Consider the following 25686-nt stretch of genomic DNA (forward strand, 5'->3'; position numbering starts at 1 on the left):
GGCCATCCTAACTGGTGTGAGGTGATATCTCATTGTGGTTTTAATTTGCATTTCTCTGATGAGTATTAGCAACGTGGAGCATCTTTTCATGTGCCTGTTGGCCATCTGGATTTCTTCTTTGGAGAAGTGTCTGTTCAGATCCTCTGTCCATTTTTTAATTGGGTTATTTGCTTTTTGTTTGTTGAGGTGCATGAGCTCTTTGTATATTTTGGATGTTAACCCCTTATCAGATATGTCATTTATGAATACATTCTCCCTCACTGTAGGATGCCTTTTTGTTCTACTGATGGTGTCCTTTGCTGTACAGAAGCTTTTTAGTTTGATATACTCCCACTTGTTCATTTTTGCTTTTTTTCCCTTGCCCGTGGAGATATTTCATGAAGAAGTTGCTCATGTTTATATTCAAGAGAGTTTTGCCTATATTTTCTTCTAAGAGTTTTATGCTTTCATGACTTACATTCAAGTCTTAATCCATATCGAGTTTACTTTTGTGTATGGAGTTAGACAGTGATCCAGTTTCATTCTCTCACATGTAGCTGTCCAGTTTTGCCAACACCCTTTGTTGAAGAGGCTGTTATTTTCCCATCGTATATCCATGGCCCCTTTACCATATATTAATTGACCGTATACACTTGCGTTAATATCTGGACTCTCTCTTCTCCACATCCTCACCTGGTCTATGGGTCTATTCTTGTGCCAGTACCAAATTGTCTTGATTACTATGGCTTTGTAGTAGAGCTTGAAGTTGGGGAGTGAGATTCCCCCCCACTTTATTCTTCTTTCTCAGGATTGCTTTGGCTATTCGGGGTCTTTGATGTTTCCATATGGATTTTTTAACTATTTGTTCCAGTTCGTTGAAGAATGTTGTTGGTAATGTGATAGGGATTGCATTGAATATTCAATGAAGAATATTGTCGGTATTTTGATAGGGATTGCATTGAATCTGTAGACTGCTTTAGGCAGGATGGCCATTTTGACAATATTAATTCCCCATACCCAAGAGCATGGGAGGAATTTCCATTTATTAGTGTCCTCTTTAATTTCTCTTAGGGGTGGCTTGTAGTTTTCAAGGTATAGGTCTTTCACTTCCTTGGTTAGGTTTATTCCTAGGTATTTTATTCTTTTTGATGCAACTGTGAATGGAATTGTTTTCCTGATTTCTCTTTCTGATAGTTCATCACTAGTGTGTAGGAATGCAACAGATTTCTGTGTATTAATTTTGTATCCTGCAACTTTGCTGAATTCACATATTAGTTCTAGTAGTTTTGGAGTGGAGTCTTTAGGGTTTGTTATGTACAATATCATGTCATCTGCAAACAGTGACAATTTAACTTCTTCCTTACCTATCTGGATGCCTTTTATTTCTTTGTGTTGTCTGATTGCTGTGGCTAAGACCTCCAGTACTATGTTGAATAAAAGCAAGGAGAGTGGGCATCCTTGTCTTGTTCCCAATCTTAGAGGAAATGCTTTCAGCTTCTCACTGTTAAGTATGATGTTTGCTGTGGGTTTTTCATATATGGCCTTTACTATGTTGAGGTACTTGCCCTGTATACCCATTTTGTTGAGAATTTTTATCATGAATGGATGTTGAATTTTGTCAAATGCTTTTTCAGCTTCTATGGAAATGATCATGTGGTTTTGTTGATGTGTTGGATGATGTTGATGGATTTTCGAATGTTGTACCATCCTTGCATCCCTGGAATGAATCCCACTTGATCATGGTGTATGATCCACTTGATGTATTTTTTAATTCGGTTTGCTAATATTTTGTTGAGTATTTTTGCATCTATGTTCATGAGGGATATTGGTCCATAGTTTTCTTATTTTGCAGGGTCTTTGCCTGGTTTTAGTACTAGTGTGATGTTGGCTTCACCGAATGAGTTTCGCAGTATTCCCTCTTCTTCTGTTTTTTTGGAAAACTTTCAGGAGAATGGGTATTATGTCTTCTTTAAATGTCTGGTAAAATTCAGTGGTGAATCCATCTTGTCCCAGGAGTTTTGTCCTTGGGTAGTTTTTTGATTACTGATTCAATATCATTGCTGGTAATCGGTCTGTTTAGATTCTCTGCTTCTTCCTGTGTCAGTCTTGGAAGGTTGTATTTTTCTAGAAAGTTGTCCATTTCTTCTAGGTCATCCAGTTTGTCAGCATATAGATTTTCATAGTATTCTCTAATAATTCTTTGTATTTCTGTGGTGTTCGTCATGATTTTTCCTTTCTCATTTCTGATTCTGTTTATGTGTGTAGATCCTTTTTTTTTCTTAATAAAAGACTGGCTAAGGGGTTATCTATTTTGTTTATTTTCTCAAAGAACCAGCTCTTGGTTTCATTAATTTCTTCTATTGTTTTGTTCTTCTCAATTTTATTTATTTCTTCTCTGATCTTTATTATATCCCTCCTTCTGCTGACTTTGGGCCTCATTTGTTCTTCTTTCTCCAGTTTCAATAATTGTGAATTCAGACTATTCATTTGCGATTGTTCTTCCTTCTTTAAATAGGCCTGGATTGCTATATACTTTCCTCTTGAGAACTGCCTTTGCTGCATCCCACAGAAGTTGGGGCATTGTGCTGTTGTTTTCATGTGTCTCCATATATTGCTTGAGGTCTGTTTTAATTTTGTCATTGATCCATTCATTATTTAGGAGCATGTTATTAAGCCTACATGTGTTTCTGAGCCTTTTTGTTTTCTTGTCTAATTTATTTCTAGTTTTATACCTTTTTGATCTAAGAAGTTGACTGGTACAATTTCAATCTTTTTGAATTTACTGAGGTTGATGTTTAATTGCCTCACAAATCTTAACTATCATATTTTAACTAATACTTCACAATATATCAGTGTAAATAAAATGCATAGTAGTCACCAATGATATCCAAAGAGCCAAAAGCATAGGAAAAGACACTACCTCACTAGTCAACAGGGAAAAAAAAAGATGAGGAGATAGCATGCTTTTATCCAGGATGACAAAAATATATAATATCCATGTTTGGTGATAGTAATTACTTGCATATAAGACTGGTAGGAACATAAACTGGTACAGCTATCTGGAAGGACAAGTTGGATGATCTTTTACAACTTCCATGCCCTTGTGACTCAATAATTCTATTTCCTGGGATCAGTGTAAAGCAGCTTTGAAATAGATATTCCTTACACCATTGTTTATAATAGCATTTACAATGATAAATGGCTAATATCCCTGTATGGAAGTCAATGGTACAGCTAAAAAGAAAAAGGACAGATGTGTGTGCTGAAGTGGAGAGATATACAAGAAATAGTGCTGAATGAAAAAATAAAGTAGAAAATAATTAATGATAAAATGTGGTATATTTTATTAGGAAATACTTCTAAAAACACACATAAAAAGTAATATACCATAAAATTTCTACTAGTATGATTTCTGCAAATTAAAATCTTTAGAAATATCTACAAGAATATACACTCAACTTAAACTTACATGGAGGGGACTGTAATTAAAGGAAGTGGTAAAAGGAAATTCTTGTCATAACATTTTTTACAAGGAGAATAATACAATTGACCCCTAAAAAACACAGGTTTGAAGTCCAAAGGTTCACTTAAATGTAGATTTTTTTCAGTAAGTATTGGAAAATTTTTTTGAGAACTGCCACACTTTGAAATATTCTCTACCTTACTTGAAGGTAAACACATACACACACACACATATATATAACAACACAAAATATGTGTTAATTAACTGTTTATGTTCTCGGTAAGGCTTCTGCTCAATAGTAGCCTATTAATAATTAAGTTTTTGGAAAACCAGAAGTTTTATGTGGCTTTTCAAACACACAGGGGTCAGCACTACAAGGGGAAATAAAGTTATCAAAGGAAAACTGCAATTGCAACGATATGACAAAGTATAGGAGTACAGAGTCATATGGGCTATCATTAAATAAATAAAGACTGTTTAACAGAAAAATATGTATGGTTCTAGACAGAGTGCTAGAATTAGGATCAAAATTTAAATCTGTTCTTATTGTGACAGAAAAGAAGTAGTAGCAGTTAACATCTTAATATATCTCTTAGTAACATCTTAATATATCTCTTAGTATCATATCTTAAATGTGATTAAACAATAATTCTTGCATTTTTGTCTCCCAGATATGCCACATTAAGTGCTAGCCAGCCATGCAAATAGCCCTGGTGCTACCAGAAACAGACAGGGCGGGCAACACGGAAAGACTGACCTCTCTGACCAAAGGAGCAGGAAAGGAGCAGTGCAGCAGGGACTAGGTGGGAAACACACACTCAGTGATACCAGTCATCCAGTGTTGCTAATGGCAACCTCTCTAGCATAACTCAAGGAGCCAACCCATCCCATAGTCACCACTGGGCCTGATTTGCCTGTATCCGGGGTATCAGCTAAGCCTGGAAGGGCTGACAGAACCCACATGCTAAACCTAAACTGAGCACTGACACCAAAATGGAGATTTTAAAAAGAACCAGAGTCTCTTAACATAATACTGAAACTATCCAGGGTACAAATGAAATTCACTAGACATACCACAGACTAGGAAAACCACAACTTAAGTGAGGAAAGACTATCAAAATAAATCAACACCTAGATGATCCAAATGTTGAGGTTTTCTGAAAGAAATTTTAAAACCGCATCATAAAGCTGTTTCAAGTAGTAACAAATTCTCTTGGAACAAATGAAAAAATTAAATGCCCCAGCAAAGAAGTAGAAGTTAAAATCTTTTTAAAAGGACCAAATAGAAATTAACTGAAAAATAACCAAATTTAGAAAACAGCATTAACTTACAAATTCAACATGAGCAAATTTTGAGTAGAATAAACCCAAAGAAATCCATACCAAGACACATCATAAACTGATGAAAACTAAAGACAAACAAAGAATCTCATAAACAGCAGAGAGAAATGACACATTACCTATAATGTGTTGGTGGCCAGAGGAAGTGGTGTATTTTCAAGTGCTAAAAGAAATGAACTGTCAACTACATATTCTTTATCCATCAAAACTATCCTTCAGAAATCAGGGGGAAATAAAGTTATCAAAGGAAAACTAAGAGACTGTATTGCTAGCCACCTGTCGAAGAATGACAAAAGGAAGCTCTGTAAACAGAAAGGAAATGATAACAGAATAAGAACTGGAACATCAAAAAGTAAAGAACAAGGGGCAAAATTAGGAGTAAATATAATAGATTGTCCTCTCCACATGAGCTTGGGAAATCATATCTGACAGTTAAAGCAAGAATTATAACTGGGAGGTACTTAGTGTAGGTAGAGGAAACACTAGAGACAATTACATTTTAAAAGTAGGGAAGATGAAGGGATATAAATGGAAGTAAGGCATCAATAATTCACTTAAGGTAATAAAATACCATTATAAATAGACATATATATATATATATATATATATATATATATATATATATATATATAGTGGTATCTAGAGCAACCACTAAGAAAACTATAGAATATACTCAAGAACAGCATAAATAAAACGAGATGGAATCCTAAAGAATGTTTAAGTAACCATGGAAATCATAAAAGATAAAGAAATGAGAGATAAACAAAGGACGTAGAAACAGAGGAAACAAACAGAAAATGAGTAATAAAATAGCAAAGACTTAAGTTCTATGTATTAATAATTACTTTAAATGTAAATAGTCTAAATATATGAATTAAGAGAGTGGAATCTTGACAGAATAGATTAAAAACATGACATGATTCACTTCTATGCTACCTACAAGAAAAACACTTTAAATACAACAACATGGTAAAGCTCAAAGTAAGAGGATAGAAAAAGAAATACCATGCTAACATATTTTAAAAAACAGGGTGTTTGCTATGTAAGAATTTGTTCTCCATGTAAGAACTTGTTCGTTATGCTTCAGAAGATTGGAGACTGACGAAAATTAGGCTTGGGGTGGATTAATGATTGTGCATTGAGCATTAACTCCCCTATACAGAATTTTATTGTTGTTAACAACCATATGATCAATAAATATGAGAGATGCCCTCACAAAAAAAAAAAAAAAAAAAGTACACACTTCCAATTGTAAAATAAATTAGTAACCGGGATGTAATGTATAGCATAAGGAATATAGTCAAAATAATGTAACAACTTGGTATGGTGATAGCTGGTACCTAGAATTATCATGTATATAATCATGTTGAATCACTGTGTTGTACACCTGAAACTAATGTAATACTGTGTGTCAACTACCCTTCAATAAAAAATAATTATATACACACACACACAAAAAAAACAGTGTGTTTGTATTAACATCACAAGGAAAAACAGACAAATCCACACTATGGTAGGGGAATTCAAAATTATAATGTCAGCATTTGACAGGATTACCAGATAGAAAATTAGGAAAGATATAAAGGGACTGAACACCACCACCACCAACATAATCTGATTTACATTTATAGAACATTCCACCCAACTACAGAATATAGTTGCACCCATGGAACATTCACCAAGACAGACAATAAAACAAACCTCAGCAAATTTTAAAAAGTTGAAGTAACATAGAATGTTTCCCAACTGGTCCCAAACTGGGATCAAGTAAGAACAGAAAGAAACAATAAATTGAGCAATGCATTTTTAAATAATCCATGAATCAAAGAGGAAGTCTCAAAGGAAATCTTTAAAATTACATTGAAAAGAGTGAAAATGAAAATACAACATATCAAAATTTGTCAGATGCAGCTAAAGTAGTTCTTACAGGGAAACTTATAATGCTACAATGCTTACATTTAAAAAGAGGAAAGAGTTCAAATCAACAATCTCAAGTTTTACTTCAAACAAGAAAAAGAACAAAATAAAGTCAAAGCAAGCAGACAGAAGGAAATAAGATATAGGGAAAGAGAAAAGTTCAACATAAAGGAAAAGAAAAAGATAAACAGTATAAACCCCAACCAAAAGAGAACTCATATAACTCTATGTTTTCATGTAAGTATATTAATATCAAAGTAGAAAGAACAGCATAATGATAAGAGAGTCAAATAACCAGAGATGAAACATATGGAAATATTCCCTCAATGTATGGAATTAAAAGGCTATGAAGGCTTAGAAGAAGAAATAAACAAATCAAAGTGGGAGATTGTAGTAACACACCTCTCAGGAAGGAATAAAAACAAAATAATTATTAAGTATATGTACTACATTCAAATAATTAACAAACTTACTAATATACTCAGAATGAAGAACCAAACAGTTACAGTATACACATTCTTCCTAATGGTGATACTTAGTACTTACAAAGATTAATCATGTTCTGGGTAATAAAAAAACACATTTTTAAAATTTTAAATCAATTAGAGTACGCTCTCAGATCACCAAAAAATTAAGCCAGTAATTTATGACAAAACTAGAACAGCTCCCCTGGAAATAAAGAAATTTCTGAATGACTTATCAGTCAAGGGAGAACTAATGAGAGCTATTAGAAAATATGCTGAAATGAATGATAATGAAAATATTACAAATTAAAACTTGTGAGATGTAGCTAAAAGCCATTTCTACAGGCTTTATAATTTAGTACAAATTTATAATTTAGTACTTTGGAGAAAAAAAAAACTCTACAAGTTAATGATTTTAGGTTAAGAGGTTAGACAAAGAGCAACAAGTGAAATCCAAAGGAACAAAAATAATGATAAATTACCGATATTTAATAATGATAAATTACTGATACTGAAAAAAACTAACAGAAAGGACCAACAAAACTAAAAATTGGTTTTTTCTTTTTTCAAAGAAAATACTAATAAATCCCTTGGCTATACATCAAATAAACAGAAGCAACACAAATAACTAATTTTTAGAACACAAAAGATTCATCATTATATATCAAATGGACATTAAAATATCATTTAAAAATACTTTAACAACTTTATGTCAATAAATTTGAAGATTTAGAGAAAATGGGCACATTACCAAAACATACAACTTAAACTGGTAGAAAATGTTGAATCAGAATAGTACTATAATTATTAAAGAAATTAAATAATTGAAAACTTCCTATAAAGGAAACCCTGACTCAGATATATTCTACTAAATGTTTAAGAAATGTACGGAATTATGAACTCCTCCAATCAACAGAAAATTAGAAAATACTTCCCTTTGTATGAGGCCATACAATTAATCAAAACTTAATGAAAATATTGAAAACAGTAGAATTATTGGCCAGTCTCACTCAAGCTTACATGCAAAAAAGTAAAATACCAGCAAACTGAACACAGGAATATAGAAAAAGGATAATAGTGTATTTTAAACTACTTGGGTTTACTCCAGGAATACAATGGTAGTGTAACATAAAAATTAATGCATTCACCAAGTAAAATGAATAAAAAACAATAAACTATCCTAGCAAACTAGTAATAGAGGAAAACTTCCTTAAAAGTTTATCTATATAAAAACTACAATGAACATTAGAATCATAAATTACTAAAAACTGTAAGACTATGTTGCCCGTTATCACCACTTCTTGCTGGTGATCTCACCAAGTGCAGTAAGACAAAAAAAAATAAAAGAAGAATTAAAAAGAATAATAAAAGTGTCATTATTTGCAGATGACAAAATGTATAAATTGGAATAAAAATACATTCAAATTTAAAAGAGTTTAGCAAAGTACCTGAACATGTATTTGCCAAAGGCATGTAACAAGTATCTGGCAAGGTGGCTAAATGCCAATAAATACACAAAATTCAGCTGCATTCCATAAATCAACAGTAATAATTAAGATTCATTTTCAAAAAGACTATTTAAAAGAACACCAAATAAAAGCCAATACCTAGAATAGATGTAATAAGAAATGTGTAAGACCACTACACAGAAATCCAATGCTCAATACTGAAAGAAAACAAGAGAGGCACAACAAATGAAAGTATATTATACATTGTTAAAAGACCCACTGTTGTAAACATCTCAGCTCTTTCCAAAGGAACCTATAGATCTGAAGTATTTCCAATCAAAATCCCTACATTTTGGGGAGGGGAGAAATTTGAAAAGTGGATTCTAACAATTTTAATGAAAATACAAGGTGAAAGAAGCATGGCCACTAACTAGTCAAGACTTTAGAATCAAATTGAGGAGGAAGACTTATTCTGTCTGCTACCATTGATTAAAGACTGTTAACAGTGCCATAAAGACTAGCAGAAGAGAATAGAGAACAGAATACAGAAACAGACTCATACATGTATATTGACAATATATGACAAAGATGGCACTAACACTGATGAAAGGACAGACTTTTCAATAAATGGCTCAGAGTCTACTTAATATACATATGGAAAACTTATGAAATTGACTCCTGTATTACACAAACTTCAACTCTGGTAAGATGATGGCTCCAAATGTTACAAGTAAAAAAGTGGAGTTTTTAGAAAATAACGTAAGAGAACACATTCCTGAGCTTGAGGTAGAGAAAAATTCTTAAAGAGGCCAAAAAAGGAGTACCATAATAGAAAAGATCAATACATTTGAACTTGTTAAATTTTTTTCTGTTCATCAAAAGAGAATGAAAAAGCAAACAACAGCATGGAGAAGGGATTTGTAACATATATCCCAACCAACAGCTTATATCCAAAATATCTGAAGAACTTAAAAATTACACACACACACACACACACACACACACACACCCCACACACACACCCCACAGGGTGGATGAGTCAACTGGTTACATCTATACAGAAAAGAGAAATATTTCATTTTAAAGCAAGAAGAAATAGCATACACATACTATGTATACAGCTTAACTTAACTGCCATATATTCTTAATTTCTTACTAAAAGAACCTTTCTAATAACCTTATTCTCTCTCTCCCAGTCAACTTGTAGTCTTAGCCAAAAGAAATTTTAGACAGTTCGAATTTGATTTTACCTTACTGTAAATCTCACTTAAAAAAAAAAATTTGTAATCTGTTGCATTCCTATATACTAACAATGAATTAGCACAAAGAGAAAGCAGGAAAACTCCATTTACAACTGCATCAAAAAGAATAAAATACCTAGGAATAAACCAAACCAAGGGGGTGAAAGACCTATATCCTGAAAACTATAAGACACTCATGAGAGAAATTAAAGAAGACACCAATAAATGGAAATATATCCCATGCTCATGAATAGATGAATTAGTAGTCAAAATGGCCATCCTGCCTAAAGCAATCTACAGATTCAATGCAATCCCTATCAAAATACTGACAGCATTTTCAACGAACTAGAACAAATAGTTCTAAAATTCATATGGAACCACAAAAGACCCCAAATAGAAAAAGCTATCCTGAGAAGGAAGAACAAAGCAGGGTTATGCTCTACAACTTCAAACTCTACTACAAAGCCACAGTAATCAATACAATTTGGTACTAGCACAATAACAGACCCATAGATCAATGGAACAGAATAGAGAGCCCAGATATAAACCCAAGCACATATGGTCAATTAATATAAGATAAAGGAGTCATGGATATACAATGGGGAAATGACAGCCTCTTCAACAAAGGGTGTTGGCAAAACTGGACAGCTACATGTAAGAAAATGAAACTGGATTATTGTCTAACTCCATACACAAAAGTAAAGTTGAAATGGATCAAAGACCTGAATGAAAGTCATGAAACCATAAAACTCATAGAAGAAAACATAGGCAAACATCTCTTGAATATAAACATGAGCAACTTTTTCATGAACACATTTCCTTGGGCAAGGGAAACAAAAGCAAAAATGAACAAATGGGACTACATCAAACTAAAAAGCTTTTGTATAGCAAAGGACACTATCAACAGAACAAAAAGGCATCCTACAGTATGGGAGAATATATTCATAAAAGACTTATCTGATAGAGGGTTAGCATTCAAAATATTTAAAGAGCTCACATGCCTCAACACGCAAAAAACAAATAACCCAATTAAAAAATGGGCAGAGGATATGAACAGAAATGAGATGGCCAATGAGCACATGGAAAGATGCTCCACACCACTAATCATCATGGAAATTCAAGTTAAAACCACAATGAGATATCACCTCGCACCAGTTAGGATGGCCACCATCCAAAAGACAAGGAACAACAAACGGTAGCAAGAATGTGGAGAAAGGGGAACCCTCCAACACTGCTGATGAGAATGTAAATTAGTTCAACCATTGTGGAAAGCAATATGGAAATTCATTAAAAAACTAAAAATAGAAATACCATTTGACTCAGGAATTACACTCCTAAGAATTCACCCGAATAAAACAAGCTTCCTGATTAAAAAAGACATATGCACCCCTATGTTTATTGCAGCACTATTTACAATAGCCAAGACACGGAAGCAACCTGTGTCCATGAATAGATGAATAAAGAAGATGTAGTACATATACACAATGGAATATTATTCAGTCATAAAATGAAAACAAATCCTACCATTTCCAACAACATGGATGGAGCTAGAGGGTATCATGTTCAGTGAAATAAGACAGGTGGAGAAAGACAAGTACCAAATGATTTCACTCATTTGCAGAGTGTAACAACAAAGCAAAACTGAAGGAACAAAACAGCAGCAGACTCACACACTTCAAGAAGGGACTAGCGGTTTCCGAAGGGAAGGGGTTGGGGAGAGTGGTGGGGGAGGGAGAGAGGAGATTAAGGGGCACTATAATTAGCACTTACAATATAGTAGGTCACTGGGAAGGCAGTACAGCATGGAGAATACAAGTAATGACTCTAAAGCATCTTAGTTTGCTGAAAGACAGTGACTGCAATGAGATGGGGTGATGGACTTGATAATATGGGTGAATGTTGAAAACACAATGCTGCTCATGTGAAACCTTTATAAGATTGTCTATCAATGATACCTTAATTAAAAAATATATATAAATAAAAAATGTGTATTTCGGTATCTTCTATGATTAATAGAATTAAAATAAGTACAGTGAAAACATTGTGATTGTGGCCTCTATGCTGGAATCTAGATTTCCAGCTCTGTTTCAAGAGTCTGCATTTTAGAAACACACTATTCTTAAGAGAAATTTTTTAATTTAGTAGAATCTCCATAGTTTACCTATATTTGAATACTGAAGCAAAAAAAATTTTAAGTCAAATACTTAAAAGACTTTTTATATAAAAATTTCCACTTAAGATACAACTAGTTTAGTCAGATAAATCTACTGTTCTTAATTAAAATCCTGCTGGCAGTTTTCTACAAATTTGTAGTGAATCTAACTATTTTATTTATGAAAATATGTATAATGTGTGGGTTCCATAATTTCTGCATGAAATTCATACAGTATCTGTCTTTGTGATTAACAGCAAGACAAATCTTGAGTTCACAGCTCTGGCATTAACCAACAGTTTTAACTTAGGTAAATTACTTTATTCTCTGAATCTAAGAATTTGCATCTGTACAATGCCAATACAAACTACTACCTCCTAAGTTCTTAGAATGATTAGTGCGATAATGTAACTAAAGCTCCCAAAATACTGCCTGATAAACAGAAAGCACTCAATATAAGAAAAGAAAAATGGGATAAACTAATGGTAGAACTCCAAACCTATAAGCAGTTATAAAAATTTATCAGATGTTATTAAGCAACATGTGACATATTAGCTGGCAGTAATATCTGCAGAGTTTACTACTTTCTCATTAATAGTTACCTGCAAGATTGTCAAGCATGAAGTTCAGTAGCTTTCGGGTTCCATCTGGGTCCTGGTATAAATTGAGAATATCCTGTGATAAAGGATTGCCTAAGCCAGAAGACAAAAATAAAATCTGTAAGAGTTACAATGGCAAGATCACAAATGCACACAATAAACAAATAGTAATTTTCTAAAGTGAATTCTACTGTATTTAATTTATTACCTAAATTTAAAGACATTATATAAATTTAAAGAAATCCTATCGATAGTCATGAAGAAAAACTTCAAAAATTATTTTTTTTGAATATGAACTGTCAAAATCACATATATACATACAAACATAAGCATATAGCTTAGTTGTAGTCAATTCTGAAGTAATATCACAACTTGGCACATTGAATTAACCCTTATAGGTTCTACATTTACTTTGAAGACAGTATTCTAACTTAAAGACAAATAGCCATACAACTTGCTGCACTGATGGACAGTGACTGCATTGGGATATGGGTGGGGATTTGATGATGTGGGTGAATGTAGTAACCACATTGTTTTATCATATGAAACCTTCATAAGAGTGCATATCAATCATACCTTAATAAAAAATAAAAATAAAAAAAAAGACAAATAGCCATATGTAACAAAGAATGAATGGTATCATATAAAAGAAGGGTCTTCCTAGTTAGAATATTTATATTACATAAGGAGAAAAGGCAGATATTTCATGCGTAAAGAAAACTTATTAAAACATAAGTTAATGAAATGCAAGAGAAAAATTAATCATTTTTTATGACAGTAACCAGGGATATCTGAGTACTAAGTAAAAATTTATCCAATTTTCAAAAATCGAACTATTGTTAATAGTCTATATATTCACTTAAGTAATAAAGGAGGCATTTGTTAAGATAAGCATACAACAATCTAGCAAACAGACTTGAAAAACAGAAACCATAGGACTTCCAGAAACAATGGTACTAAGTATAAAAGATTTTCAATATAACACATACCCACAAGAACAGCTAAAATTTTTTAAATGTGGACCAAAAAAGTATTAGAATGTGGAATACTTGGAACTCTCATAAATTTCTGGTGGAGGTGTAAAATGGTACAACTATGATTAAAATCTGTTTGGCAGTTTCTAGTTGACTTGAAAGTAGGAAAGGAATCTTCCTGGGATGACAAAAATGCTCTATATCTTGAGCTAGGCAGTGGTTACACATGTGCATACTTTTGTCAAAATTAGTTAAGTTGCATATGTAATTGGGTATTTTACTCAAATAATTTATATATAGCTCAATAAAGCACTAGGAAAAAACATGATGAAGGAGTTAGGTAGTTTACACACAGCTGAAAATAAAATTAGTAAACAGAAAAATATATATATTCAACAAAATTACCCACAATGCATTACTAAGGGTCAAAAATATGTAAAACATAAGACAATAAATGATATCACAGTTAGAATAAGAAATATTCATATATCTTAAATTGGGAGTTCTAGAAAGAATAGGACTTCAGTTTCAAGTCCCTCATGTAAAGAGCTTGGAATTTGTCACTCCTATCCTAACAATTGAGTTCACAGAGCAAACTGCTGCCCTGAACACAAATGGGCAGATCAGAGAATCACAGCCTAGTGGTAGCAGAAGCCCAGATGCAGAAGCCGAGAACTGGAACTAGTATTAGTTAAAACACTTAAAATAGTAACTGACAAAATGCTAGATGCTCAGAGATTAGCTTGAGAGAGGACTCACTCTTAGGTGCCTCCACACCTTCCTGAATTTTACGTACAGGAACCCCACCAGGTCTCACTATATTAAAATTAGAGAAAAATCCTCCCTCCTCAAAGCAGGAGGAGGGGGGAATGTTCCCCTTAAGAAGCCCTGCCCAAAAGGGAAGCTATTTTACCAAATTTTAGAACAAAATTTTACCAAATTTTAAAATGAAAATATGTAAATACCAAATTGCTAAGTACAACCAAGTAGGGTTTTACCAAGCCTAATCAACCTTGGGTAAGAGAAAGACCCCACAGTCCATCCCTCTCTAGCCCAAAGTGTGTTGGAGAAGGGAGACAGATGCCCAACTCAGACTCACTGAAACACTGAGACCTAAACATAAGACTATATATAGGACTCTTCCTCTCCTTCCACACCTTACCACCACATCATACAGCTCCTCTATAACATAGGAGTATAGCCAAGAAAACTGCAGACCTTATTTAAAAGGTCTCTGGGAAAACCAAGACAGCAGAGGAGAAAACAAGGACACTAGAAGAAAGTTTGGATTGTGATACACAGCAATAGTTAATAGTAAATATAGCCTAACTTCCAGTCAGAAAGAGAGATTAGAGGAGAACTGAGAAGAGCCAATATTTGAAAAGAAAAAAAGCTCCAAACTTTCAAAAGCTGAATTTAAAAAAATGAATAAATTGATCCAAGAAGCACAATGTATACAAAGTTTGTGAAAGGATTTCATTTTACCTTGTACTGCAAACTAGAGAATGTCAACAGCAAGTAGAAGACTTTAAAACCAGATGGGGAGAAAAAGGATCAACTACTTCAAAAGATAAAAAAAAAACGAAAATGGCAACAAAATTCAATTAGCAACAATGGAAGCTAGAATACAGTGCAATAGTATCACAGAAATTTGCAATATGGCATTTTAGACTTCAACACTCCTCTATCAGTTAATCAACAGAAAAGGTAAACAGAAAATCAGTAAAGATAAAAAAGATCATAACAACCTTTTCAGTCAACTTGAGTCAACTGCTCAAACACAGGAAAATGTTCATTATTTTCAAGTACACATGAACAATGACCAAGAAAGACCATACATATACTGGGCCAGAAGACAAACTGTTATATATTTAAAAGAAATGAAATCATACAAAGCATACTGAGCAGAAGCAAAATAAAAGACAAAACACTTGAAATGAACAACAGAAGTATCTGCAAAATCCCCAAGTACTTTGAAATTAAACATCACACTTTTAAATAATCCATGGATCAAAGAGGAAGTCATAAGAGAACTTAAAAATGTTTAATTGAATTAAAATGAAAACATCAAAACTTAGGATGCAGCTAAATTAGTGTTTAGCAGGAAATTTATACCATTAAATGCTTACATTAGAAAATATCTGAAATCAATTATCTAACTTCCATATTAAAAATCTAAAACAAGAGCAAGTAAACCCCAAAGAAACTTGGAGCCAATAAAGACAGAACAGAAATCAATTAAATTTAAAATAGGAAGAGATTACTACTGCACCTAAAACTGATAAACCTATCTTTGACCAACAAAAGGACATAACTTACAAATATTGAGAATTAAAAAGGAAATAGCCCTTAAAACATCAGAAGGATAGGGAATGTTAAAAATTTATGTCCCATAAACTCAACAAATTAGCAGAAATGAACAAATTTGTTGAAAGACAGAAACTACGACAGCTAATTCAAAATGAAAACTCAGCAAAAATGGCAAATTACAGAACTCCAAAAATTTGCCCCTCCTTTAATAAAAGCAATAACAACAACAAAAACAAAAATTGTCCGAATGAAGTATTTCAGAAGTCTGGCAATTAACTAATTGCAGCAACACTGGGAGAATTTTTTGAGGGGAAAAAAGGGCAAAATATGGATATGGACAGTGATCTGAGTGAGGAGTTTTAACTCCTGGCCCCCTCACTACCAGGATAGCTTGGCAATCACTGCAGCAACCAAGGCTGAGCTGGAGCTCTTTCAAAGCCTCATTATCAGACCTGGCTCCCTGACTCCTGCCTAGTGCTGAAAGAATTCTACCAAGATAGGAGGGGGCATGTTTGAGGAAACCATACTGAGAAGTGCTTTAACTGTGGCTGCCTGAGGCCATGGTAACAGGTGAGGCAAACAATAACTAAAAAACCTAGAAGCAAAGCTTGAGAATAAAATGTCAACAGGGCTCTTGAAAAGCTCTGACATATTCCTGGTAATCTAGATGGCCAAACGTATGTGGAGGGCTATGCACATGCTTAGGAATGACCTAGAAACAGCCTCAGCTCTTACCTCTGCCTCACCCGCTGGCTATGTACAAATAGGGAATGAAGGCTAAGGCAGTTAGAAACTTCCTGGCTGAGTATTGAAGGTGTGACCCAAAACATGCACAGAGTCACCTGGCCAAGACTGGAAGATTTAATTGTTCCAGGAATTTAAGGAACTCTCTGTTCAAGCATTAGCTGACCACTAAACTGAAAAGAGACTTTGATGGCCACATACAATAAAGAATATAGACTTTACAGAATTAGTCCTGAAAAGTCACTAAAGCAACAAACAAACACAACAAGTAGCAACAATAAAAAACCCTTGGAAGGGGCTTCTAACTTCAGGGCTGACACATTATTTTAAATGTCCAGGTCTTCATAAAAAATTACGAAGCATGCAAAGAAACAAGAGAGTATGTTCCATACACAGAGGAAAAAAAAGCCGTTGATGGAAACTGTCAAGGACAATAAAACCTGTACCTAATGACCAGAAAAAAACTTTAGAAATCCACTACTTTAATACATGCCAAGGATTAGAGAAAACCACATCCAAATAATTGCCTCACCAAATAAAGAATACCAAAAATGCACAAATTATAAAAAGGAACCAAACAGAAGGATAAAATTAAAGAGACCCACACCTAGACAAATTATAACAGAACTATAATAACAAAGACAAAGACAGCAATAGGAAAGTAGTGACTAATAATGTACAGATAATATTAGCAGGTGATTTCTCATCAGAAACCATGGAGGCCAAAAGGCAGCACAATGACATATTCAAAGTGCTGAACGGAGAAAAAACTGTCAACCAAGAATTCTTTTTATCAATCAAAAATACCTTTCAAAACTAAGAGAAATAAAGACATTTCCCAGATAAACAAAAGTTGAGTTCACTCATTTCCCACTGCTTTCAAGATTCTTCTGTGTCTTTGTCTTCCCAGTTCATCACTAGCAGACCAGACCAACCCCTTCAGGAAATATTAAAAGGATACTTTCAAGATGAAATGAAAAGACACTAGGCAGTAACTTGAATCCATATGAAAAAAAAAAGGACCAGTAAAAATAACTACAAAGGTACATACAAAAGACAACATAAATGTAATTTTTATTTTTAACTTTAATGGCATACAGAAATAAGTATAAATCTATGTTGACTGACACACAATAGAGATGTTTGTGACAAGGTCATAAACTGAAATGAATGGAGCCAAAGGTACAAAGTTTTTTTATATTACTGAAACTGATATTAATCCAAATAGACTGCTATTAAACTAAGATATTAATTGTAATCTCCAGGGTAACTACAAAGAAACTAACTCAAAATAATATAGCAAAAGAAACAAGGAAATTAATTTGGTACACTGGAAAATATCCATTTAACATAAAAGAAGGCATTAATTGAGGAAAAGAGGAAGAAAAAGGACATATACAGAAAACAAACAGCAAAATGGCAGACGTAAGTCCTACCTTATCAGCAAGTCCATTAAATATAAGTGGATAAACTCTGATTAAAAAGCCAGGACTAGTAAAATGAATAATAGAACATGATTCATTGTATACTGTCCATAAGAGACACACTACAGATTCAAAGACACAAATAGGTGGAAAAACAGAAAAAGGTGTGCATGAAAAGAGTAACCAAAAGCGTGTTGGGGTGGCTATGCTAAGAACAGGACAACCTCAATGTCCTATGTCAAAGAAGGTGATTGAATTAGTAATTAGAATCATTTCAAAAGAGAAGATTTCAGGCCCATATGGTTTTGCTGGGAAATTCTGCCTATCATTTAAGAAATAGTACCAATGTTATGCAAACTCTTCCAGAAAATAGAGGGGTTGGTAATACTTTCCAACTCATTTTATGAGGTCAGCAGTATCCTGAGATTGTAAGAAAAATACTTCAGAATAGTCTTATGATCATAAATATACATGTTCTAGCAAATCAAACACAACAATATATTAAGGAGAATACATAATGACCAACTGATATTCAAAATAGGAATAGAAGGCTGGTTCAATATTTAAAAAGCCATCAATATAATTCAGCACATAACTAGAGAAGAAAAAAATTACATGATCATTTCAACAGTTGCAGAGAAAGTATCTGACCAAATTCAACTTGCATTGATGACAAAAACCCTCAGTAAATGTGAATTAGAAATTTAGACCAAAAAATCTGTAGCTGTTATAATTAATGGTAACAGACTGAGTGCTTTCCCCCTAAAATCGAGAATAAGGCAAGTATGTGCACTGTCATCAATTTTTTTAACATTGTTCTAGCCAGTGTAATAAGACAACAACTTAAAAGAATACATATCAAAAAGGAAGAAATAAAATGGTCTCTATTCGCAGATTAAGTCTGTAAAAGGTCCTAGAAGTACTAAGTTGACAAACATTACAAGAAACAAGGTCAAAGTCAACTGCACTTTAATTCTATACAATATCAATGAATTGAAAATTTAAAAAGCAGTTGTCATTCATAACAGCATCAAAAATAACAAGCATAAGTCCAGAAAATATTTAGAAGATCTGCACACTGAAAACTATAAAATATTAAAGAAATAAAGAAGACCTGCATACAGAGATATAGTATTCATAGACTGGAAAACACAATATTAAGTCCCAAGATTAAGATACTGAATCTCCCCAAACTCATCTATATATTCAATACAACCCCAATACAAATTCCACCAGGATACTATGCAAAAATCAAAAGCTGATTCTAAAATTTACATGGAAATGCAAAGCATCTACAGGGTCAAGGCAACTTGGAAAAACCACCACAAAGTTTGAGAATTCATACTACGTAATCTCAAGGCTTTTCATAAAGCTACAGTAAGTAACCAGACATCATGGTATTGGTAGAGATCAGTGGGACAGAATAGAATATCTAGCAGTAGACCCACATATACTTGCATCAACTGAATTTTGACAAAGTTGCCAGGGGAATCCATGTAGGAGCTATTATCTTTTTCACAAATAATGCTAAATGACTGTATATGAATATGCAAAAGAACAAACCTTGCCTCATACACAAAAATTATAACAGACCACAATGCAAACTCTAGTTATATAATTTCAAGAAGAATATTTTCATAAAGCAAAGATTTCTTAGGTGTGACATCAAAGATGTAATAATAATACATAACAGGACTGCACCAAAATGGAAAACTGCTCTTTGAAAGGCCCTGTAAGAAAATAGAAATATAAGCCAAAGATTGGGAAAAAATATCTGCAAGACACTTATCTAGTAAAGGACTTGAATCCAGAATATAAAATGAACTGTCAAATCTCAGTAATTAGAAAAAAGCAATTCTATAATAAAACTAGGCAAAATATATAAACAGACACTTCCCCAAGGAAAATAGCAAATATACACAAGCTACTCTGTATCATTATTCATTAGAGAAATGACTATTAAAACCACAATGAAATATTACTACATCCTATCCAAATAGCAAAATAAAAAATATTGATAATACCAAGTGCTGATGAAGAAGTATAGCAACTAAAGCTCATATTTTTGGAATGCAAAATAAACAGCCACTACAGAAAACTGTTTGGCAGTTTCTTATGAACTTTAATACACCTACAATACAATCTGGCAATCCCACTCAACTATTTACCCAAGAGAAATAAAAACTTACTTCCAATAGAAATCTGTATTCAAATGTTTATAATGCTTTATTCCTCATCACCCATAACTGAAATAACCCAAATGTCCTTCAACTTATGAACAGATAAAAACCTGTGGTACATCCACACCATGGGATACTACTAAGCAATAGAAATCAACTACTGATATGTGCAGCAACATACATGAATCTTGAATGCATTATGCTAAATGAAAGACTCTAGCCTCAAAAGGCTGCAGATTGTATGTTTTCCACATGTAACATCTAGAAAAGTAGTTTCCAACAGCTGAGAGTAGGAGAAAGTGTTGACTTCAATAGATACAAATAAATTTTGAGGGTGATAGAACAGTTCTTTTTCTCAGTTGTGGTGGTTATGCAACTGCAAACATTCATCAACAGTCACCACAGGTGAATTTTACCTTATACAATTATAGCTTAGTAAAAAAAAACTAGATAAAAATTTTAATTTTTCAAAAATATATACAAGATACAATATCAATAGTAACCAATAAGAGTCTAGAAATAGAACATACCAAATCAAAACCATAGTAAGCATATAGATTGAGAATCAAAAAATACTCTTTATTTTTAGAAGGGCAAAAAAGGAGAGAAAAACCACACAAAGAATGGTATCAAAAGGTAGGGTAGCATTAACACAAAAACATCAGTAGTTATAATATAGGTGAGGCCTCTGGTCCAAACCCACATATTAAAAACAAAATGAAGTCAGACTGGATTAAAAACAAAGTCCAGCTATCTACTATTTTAAGAAATGCACCTAAACATAACTACACATAAAGGCTGAAAAAGTGAAAGTAAACAGACAAGAAACGATATTAGGCAAACATTAACCAAAAGAAAACTTGCATAGCTGTATTAGACAACACAAACTGTAAGATGAAAACCTGTTATAACAAGGGAGAGAGAGGCTCACTACCTAGTATTTACCAGGAGTTTACCTTCGCTAGAAGGTACAGCAATATACAGGTATAGTTGGTATACCTAATAAAATCATCTCAAAGGATATAAAGCAAAACCTAAATGAACTACCTGGGGAAACGAACAACTTGACCATTGTAATAGAAAGTTTAGTATAAATCTTATTAAAAGAACAATCAAAACTTTCTAAAGAACAGAAAATTTGAGCAACTAACAAACTTGATCTGCAAATCAATAAACAAATACTCCAAGTGAAAATAAGCAAAAGACATCAATAACAATATCACAGAACATGGCCAATAAATATATAAAAAGATGCTCAATCTTACTAGCAACTAGGAAAATGCAAATTGAGTACAACTAGAAACTATTTCATACTCAATAATGGTCAAAACTTAAAAAATCTGACAATACTTAGTATTGGGAAGAAGACAGAAAAATTAAAACTATATTACTTGGTGAGTATATTTTAGTGCAAATTACTTTGCAGAACATTATGGCATTACCTAATAAAGCTAAGGATGTACAGGCTTCTACAATTTTACTCCTAGAAACTCCATCAGGAGACATGTATCAGAATGTTCACAGCTGTATTGTCTGTAATAGCCCAAAAAATGGGAAACAATCTAAATAACTATAGAAAAGTAAGTTATAGAACATTCACTTATCAGAATACAACACAACAATGAAGAATAAAAACAATATGTATGAACAAGCCTGAATTTTAAATACATAAACTGGGAAAAAATAAGTCACAGAAAACAACATTCAGATGAATTCCATTTTGTATAAAGGTTACAATACCCAAAATAGACACATACATAACTCCACGTGGCACACAGTAGGAGCTCATCTGTTGAATAATTTAAAGAAAAAAAAGGAATAACTAAGACAAAATTCAGAACAGTAATACCTCTGGGAGAAAGGATAGGGATATAATCATTAAAAGGTGCAGAGGAAACTTAAAAGGTTCAAGGGATCTACACCAAGGTGTGATTGTGCCCATTTCCCAATAATGTCACCAACAGTTATTTTATCACATTTTTAAAATTCTTGCAATGTGATACATGAAAACTGAGTATACTTTCAACTTGCAGTTATTATTATGCATAAGGTGGATTCGTTTTCTATAGTCATTTGTATATCCATATATAGGAATTATTAATATGTTCTCTACTACATTGTTCTTTTATTTATTGATTTTCAGAAGCTTATTATGTAACACAGAAATAAGTACTTTGCCTCCTGTATGACTGACAATTAGATTTGCAAAGTGCATTTCTAAAAAGGTACTGAGAATGTTGGACAATGGGTGTATAATTATTTATTATTTTCTTTAAAATGTTATTCTTTTATTTATGTTTTATGAATAAAAAAGTTTATAAGTGAAAGTCTTCTGCTTTGGTCCATTTTACTTTAAGGGAGATAAATAACTCTTGGAAGATAGAAATTTTTACAATTATTTAGGTTTTTTTTATGACTTGGGACATCAATGTTTTATGCCTGAGGACAACTCTTTAGTCCATATGTCAGAGAAAGTACTGTCTTACACTTTAGGACATGAATTCTAAAATTATTTAAAATAACTGTATGAGAATTACTTTAAGGTATATCTTCTCTGCCATAAATTAATACTCTAGATTTTTCTTTTAAGATTTAAGAGAATATTTCCAAATTACCTGACTGGCTACATCTGTAGATTTTAAATTGGCCTTCTTATCCTAATTCATCAAATACCCTACCTTTCACCCAGACTCCTCAAATCTCAAAATAGAATTCCTAAAAATTAGCTTGTTGGGCCAGTGTGACCAAAATCACTACCAAAATATCCATACTTGTGATTCAGAAAAGACAAGGAAATAGAAAAAGTGTTCCTTTTTTCAGTTTCAAGACAAAGTGGAATGTAAGAGGTAGTCCATACTCAATGCTTCTTTTAAATATATCACAGTGCTGTTTTAAATACTCCATTCCACTCCTTCCCCTTTTGTGGACACAAAGTACCACTATGTGGTTATATTTTATTCAACAATAAGGAATTGCAAGTTTTACCTTCTAAAGACTATAAAGCTACCATTCCTTAGGGACATTTCATTCCCTTCAGTTGCTTCATAAAAACAATCCCAATTTTACCATCTTAAGCTTTTTTTTTAATATTGGTATCATTAATCTAAAATTACATGAAGAACATAATGTTTCCTAGGTTCCACCCTTCACCAAGTCCCCCCCACATACCCCTTCACAGTCACTGTGCATCGGCATAGTAAGATGCTGTAAAATCACTACTTGTCTTCTCTGTGTTGCACAGCCCTCCCCGTACCCCCCACGCACTATACATGCTAATTGTAATGCCCTCTTTCTTTTTCCCCGCCCGTATCCCTCCCTTACCTCCCATCCTCCCCAGTACCTTTCCCTTTGGTAACTATTAGTCCATTCTTGGGTTCTGTGATTCTGCTTCTGTTTTGTTCCTTCAGTTTTCCTTTGTTCTTATACTCCACATATGAGTGAAATCATTTGGTACTTGTCTTTCTCCGCCTGGTTTATTTCACTGAGCATAATACCCTCTAGCTCCATTCATGTTGTTGCGAATGGTAGGATCTGTTTTTTTGTTATGACTGAGTAATATTCCACTGTGTATATGTACCACTTCTTCTTTATCCATTCATCTACTGATGGACATTTAGGTTGCTTCCATTTCTTGGCTATTGTGAATAGTGCTGCAATAAACATAGGGGTGCATATGTCTTTTTCAAACTGGGCTGCTGCATTCTTAGGGTAAATTCCTAGAAGTGGAATTCCTGGGTCAAATGGTATTTCTATTTTGAGCATTCTGAGGAACCTCCATACTGCTTTCCACAATGGTTGAACTAATTTACATTCCCACCAGCAGTGTAGGGGGGTTCTCCTTTCTCCACAACCTCGCCAACATTTGTTGTTGTTTGTCTTTTCGATGATGGCGATCCTTACTGGTGTGAGGTGCTATCTCATTGTGGTTTTAATTTGCATTTCTCTGATGATTAGCGAGGTGGAGCATCTTTTCACGTGCCTGTTGGCCATCTGGATTTCTCCTTTACAGAACTGTCTATTCAGCTCCTCTGCCCATTTTTTAATTGGACTATTTGCTTTTTTTTTGTTGAGGCATGTGAGCTCTTTATATATTTTGGATGTCAATCCTTTATCAGATCTGTCATTTATGAATATGTTCTCCCATACTGTAGGATATCTTTTTGTTCTATTGATGGTGTCCTTTGCTGTACAGAAGTTTTTCAGCTTGATATAGTCCCACTTCTACATTTTTGCCTTTGTTTCCCTTGCCCAGGGAGATATGTTCATGAAGTCATTCATGTTTACGCCCATGAGATTTTTGCCTACGTTTTTCTCTAAGAGTTTTATGGTTTCATGACTTACATTCAGGTCTTTGATCCATTTGGAGTTTACTTTTGTGTATGGGGTTACACAATGATCCAGTTTCATTCTCTTACATGTAGCTGTCCAGTTTGCTAGCACCATCTGTTGAAGAGACTGTCATTTCCCCATTGTATGTCCATGGCTCCTTTATTGTATATTAATTGGCCATATATGTTTGGGGTAATGTCTGTAGTCTCTATTCTGTTCCACTAGTCTGTCGCTCTGTTCTTGTGCCATTACCAAATTGTCTTGATTACTGTGGCTTTGTAGCAGAGCTTGAAGTTGGGGAGCAAGATCCCCCCCAATTTATTCTCCTTCTCAGGATTGCTTTGGCTATTCGGGGTCTTTGACAGTTCCATATGAATTTTTGAACTATTTGTTCCAGTTCGTTGAAGAATGCTGTTGGTAATTTGATAGGCATTGCATCGAATATGTATATTGCTTTGTGCAGGATGGCCATTTTGACTATATTAATTCTTCCTAGCCAAGAACATGGGATGAGTTTCCATTTGATAGTGTCCTCTTTAATTTCTCTTAAGAGTCTCTTGTAGTTTTCAGGGAATAGGTCTTTCACTTCCTTGGTTAGTTTTATTCCTAGGTATTTTATTCTTTTTGATGCTATTGTGAATGGAATTGTTTTCCTGATTTCCCTTTCTATTAGTTCATTGTTAGTGTATAGGAAAGCTACAGATTTCTGTGTGTTAATTTTTATCCTGCAACTTTGCTGAATTCCGATATTAGTTCTAGTGGTTTTGCAGAGGAGTCTTTAGGGTTTTTTTATGTACAATATCATGTCATCTGCAAATAGTGACAGTTTGACTTCTTCTTTACCAATCTGGATTCCTTGTATTTCTTTGTTTTGTGTGACTGCAATGGCTAGGACCTCCATTAGCACGTTGAATAACAGTGGGGAGAGTGGGCATCCCTGTCTTGTTCCCGATCTCAGAGGAAAAGCTTTCAGCCTCTCGCTGTTCAGTATGATGTTAGCTGTGGGTTTATCATATATGGCCTTTATTATGTTGAGGTACTTGTCCTCTATGCCCACTTTGTTGAGATTTTTTATCATGAATGGAAGTTGAATTTTGTTGAATGATTTCTCAGCATCTATG

The 25686-nt window shown here is 33.6% G+C and overlaps 1 protein-coding gene across 5 annotated transcripts in view; it reads right to left on the bottom strand.

Annotated features, from left to right (window-relative positions):
* Positions 1 to 25686, bottom strand: part of CNOT6L (CCR4-NOT transcription complex subunit 6 like) — a 153812-nt gene that overhangs the window by 58317 nt on the left and 69809 nt on the right. For all 5 annotated transcript variants that reach the window (XM_057502360.1, XM_057502361.1, XM_057502358.1 and 2 more), the window contains exon 5: positions 12608 to 12697. In XM_057502360.1, coding sequence (XP_057358343.1) covers positions 12608 to 12697 — 90 coding nt within the window. The remainder of the gene's footprint in view (positions 1 to 12607; positions 12698 to 25686) is intronic.

Source organism: Manis pentadactyla, chromosome 5 (genome assembly GCF_030020395.1).
Source record: "Manis pentadactyla isolate mManPen7 chromosome 5, mManPen7.hap1, whole genome shotgun sequence".
Lineage (NCBI taxonomy): Eukaryota > Metazoa > Chordata > Mammalia > Pholidota > Manidae > Manis > Manis pentadactyla.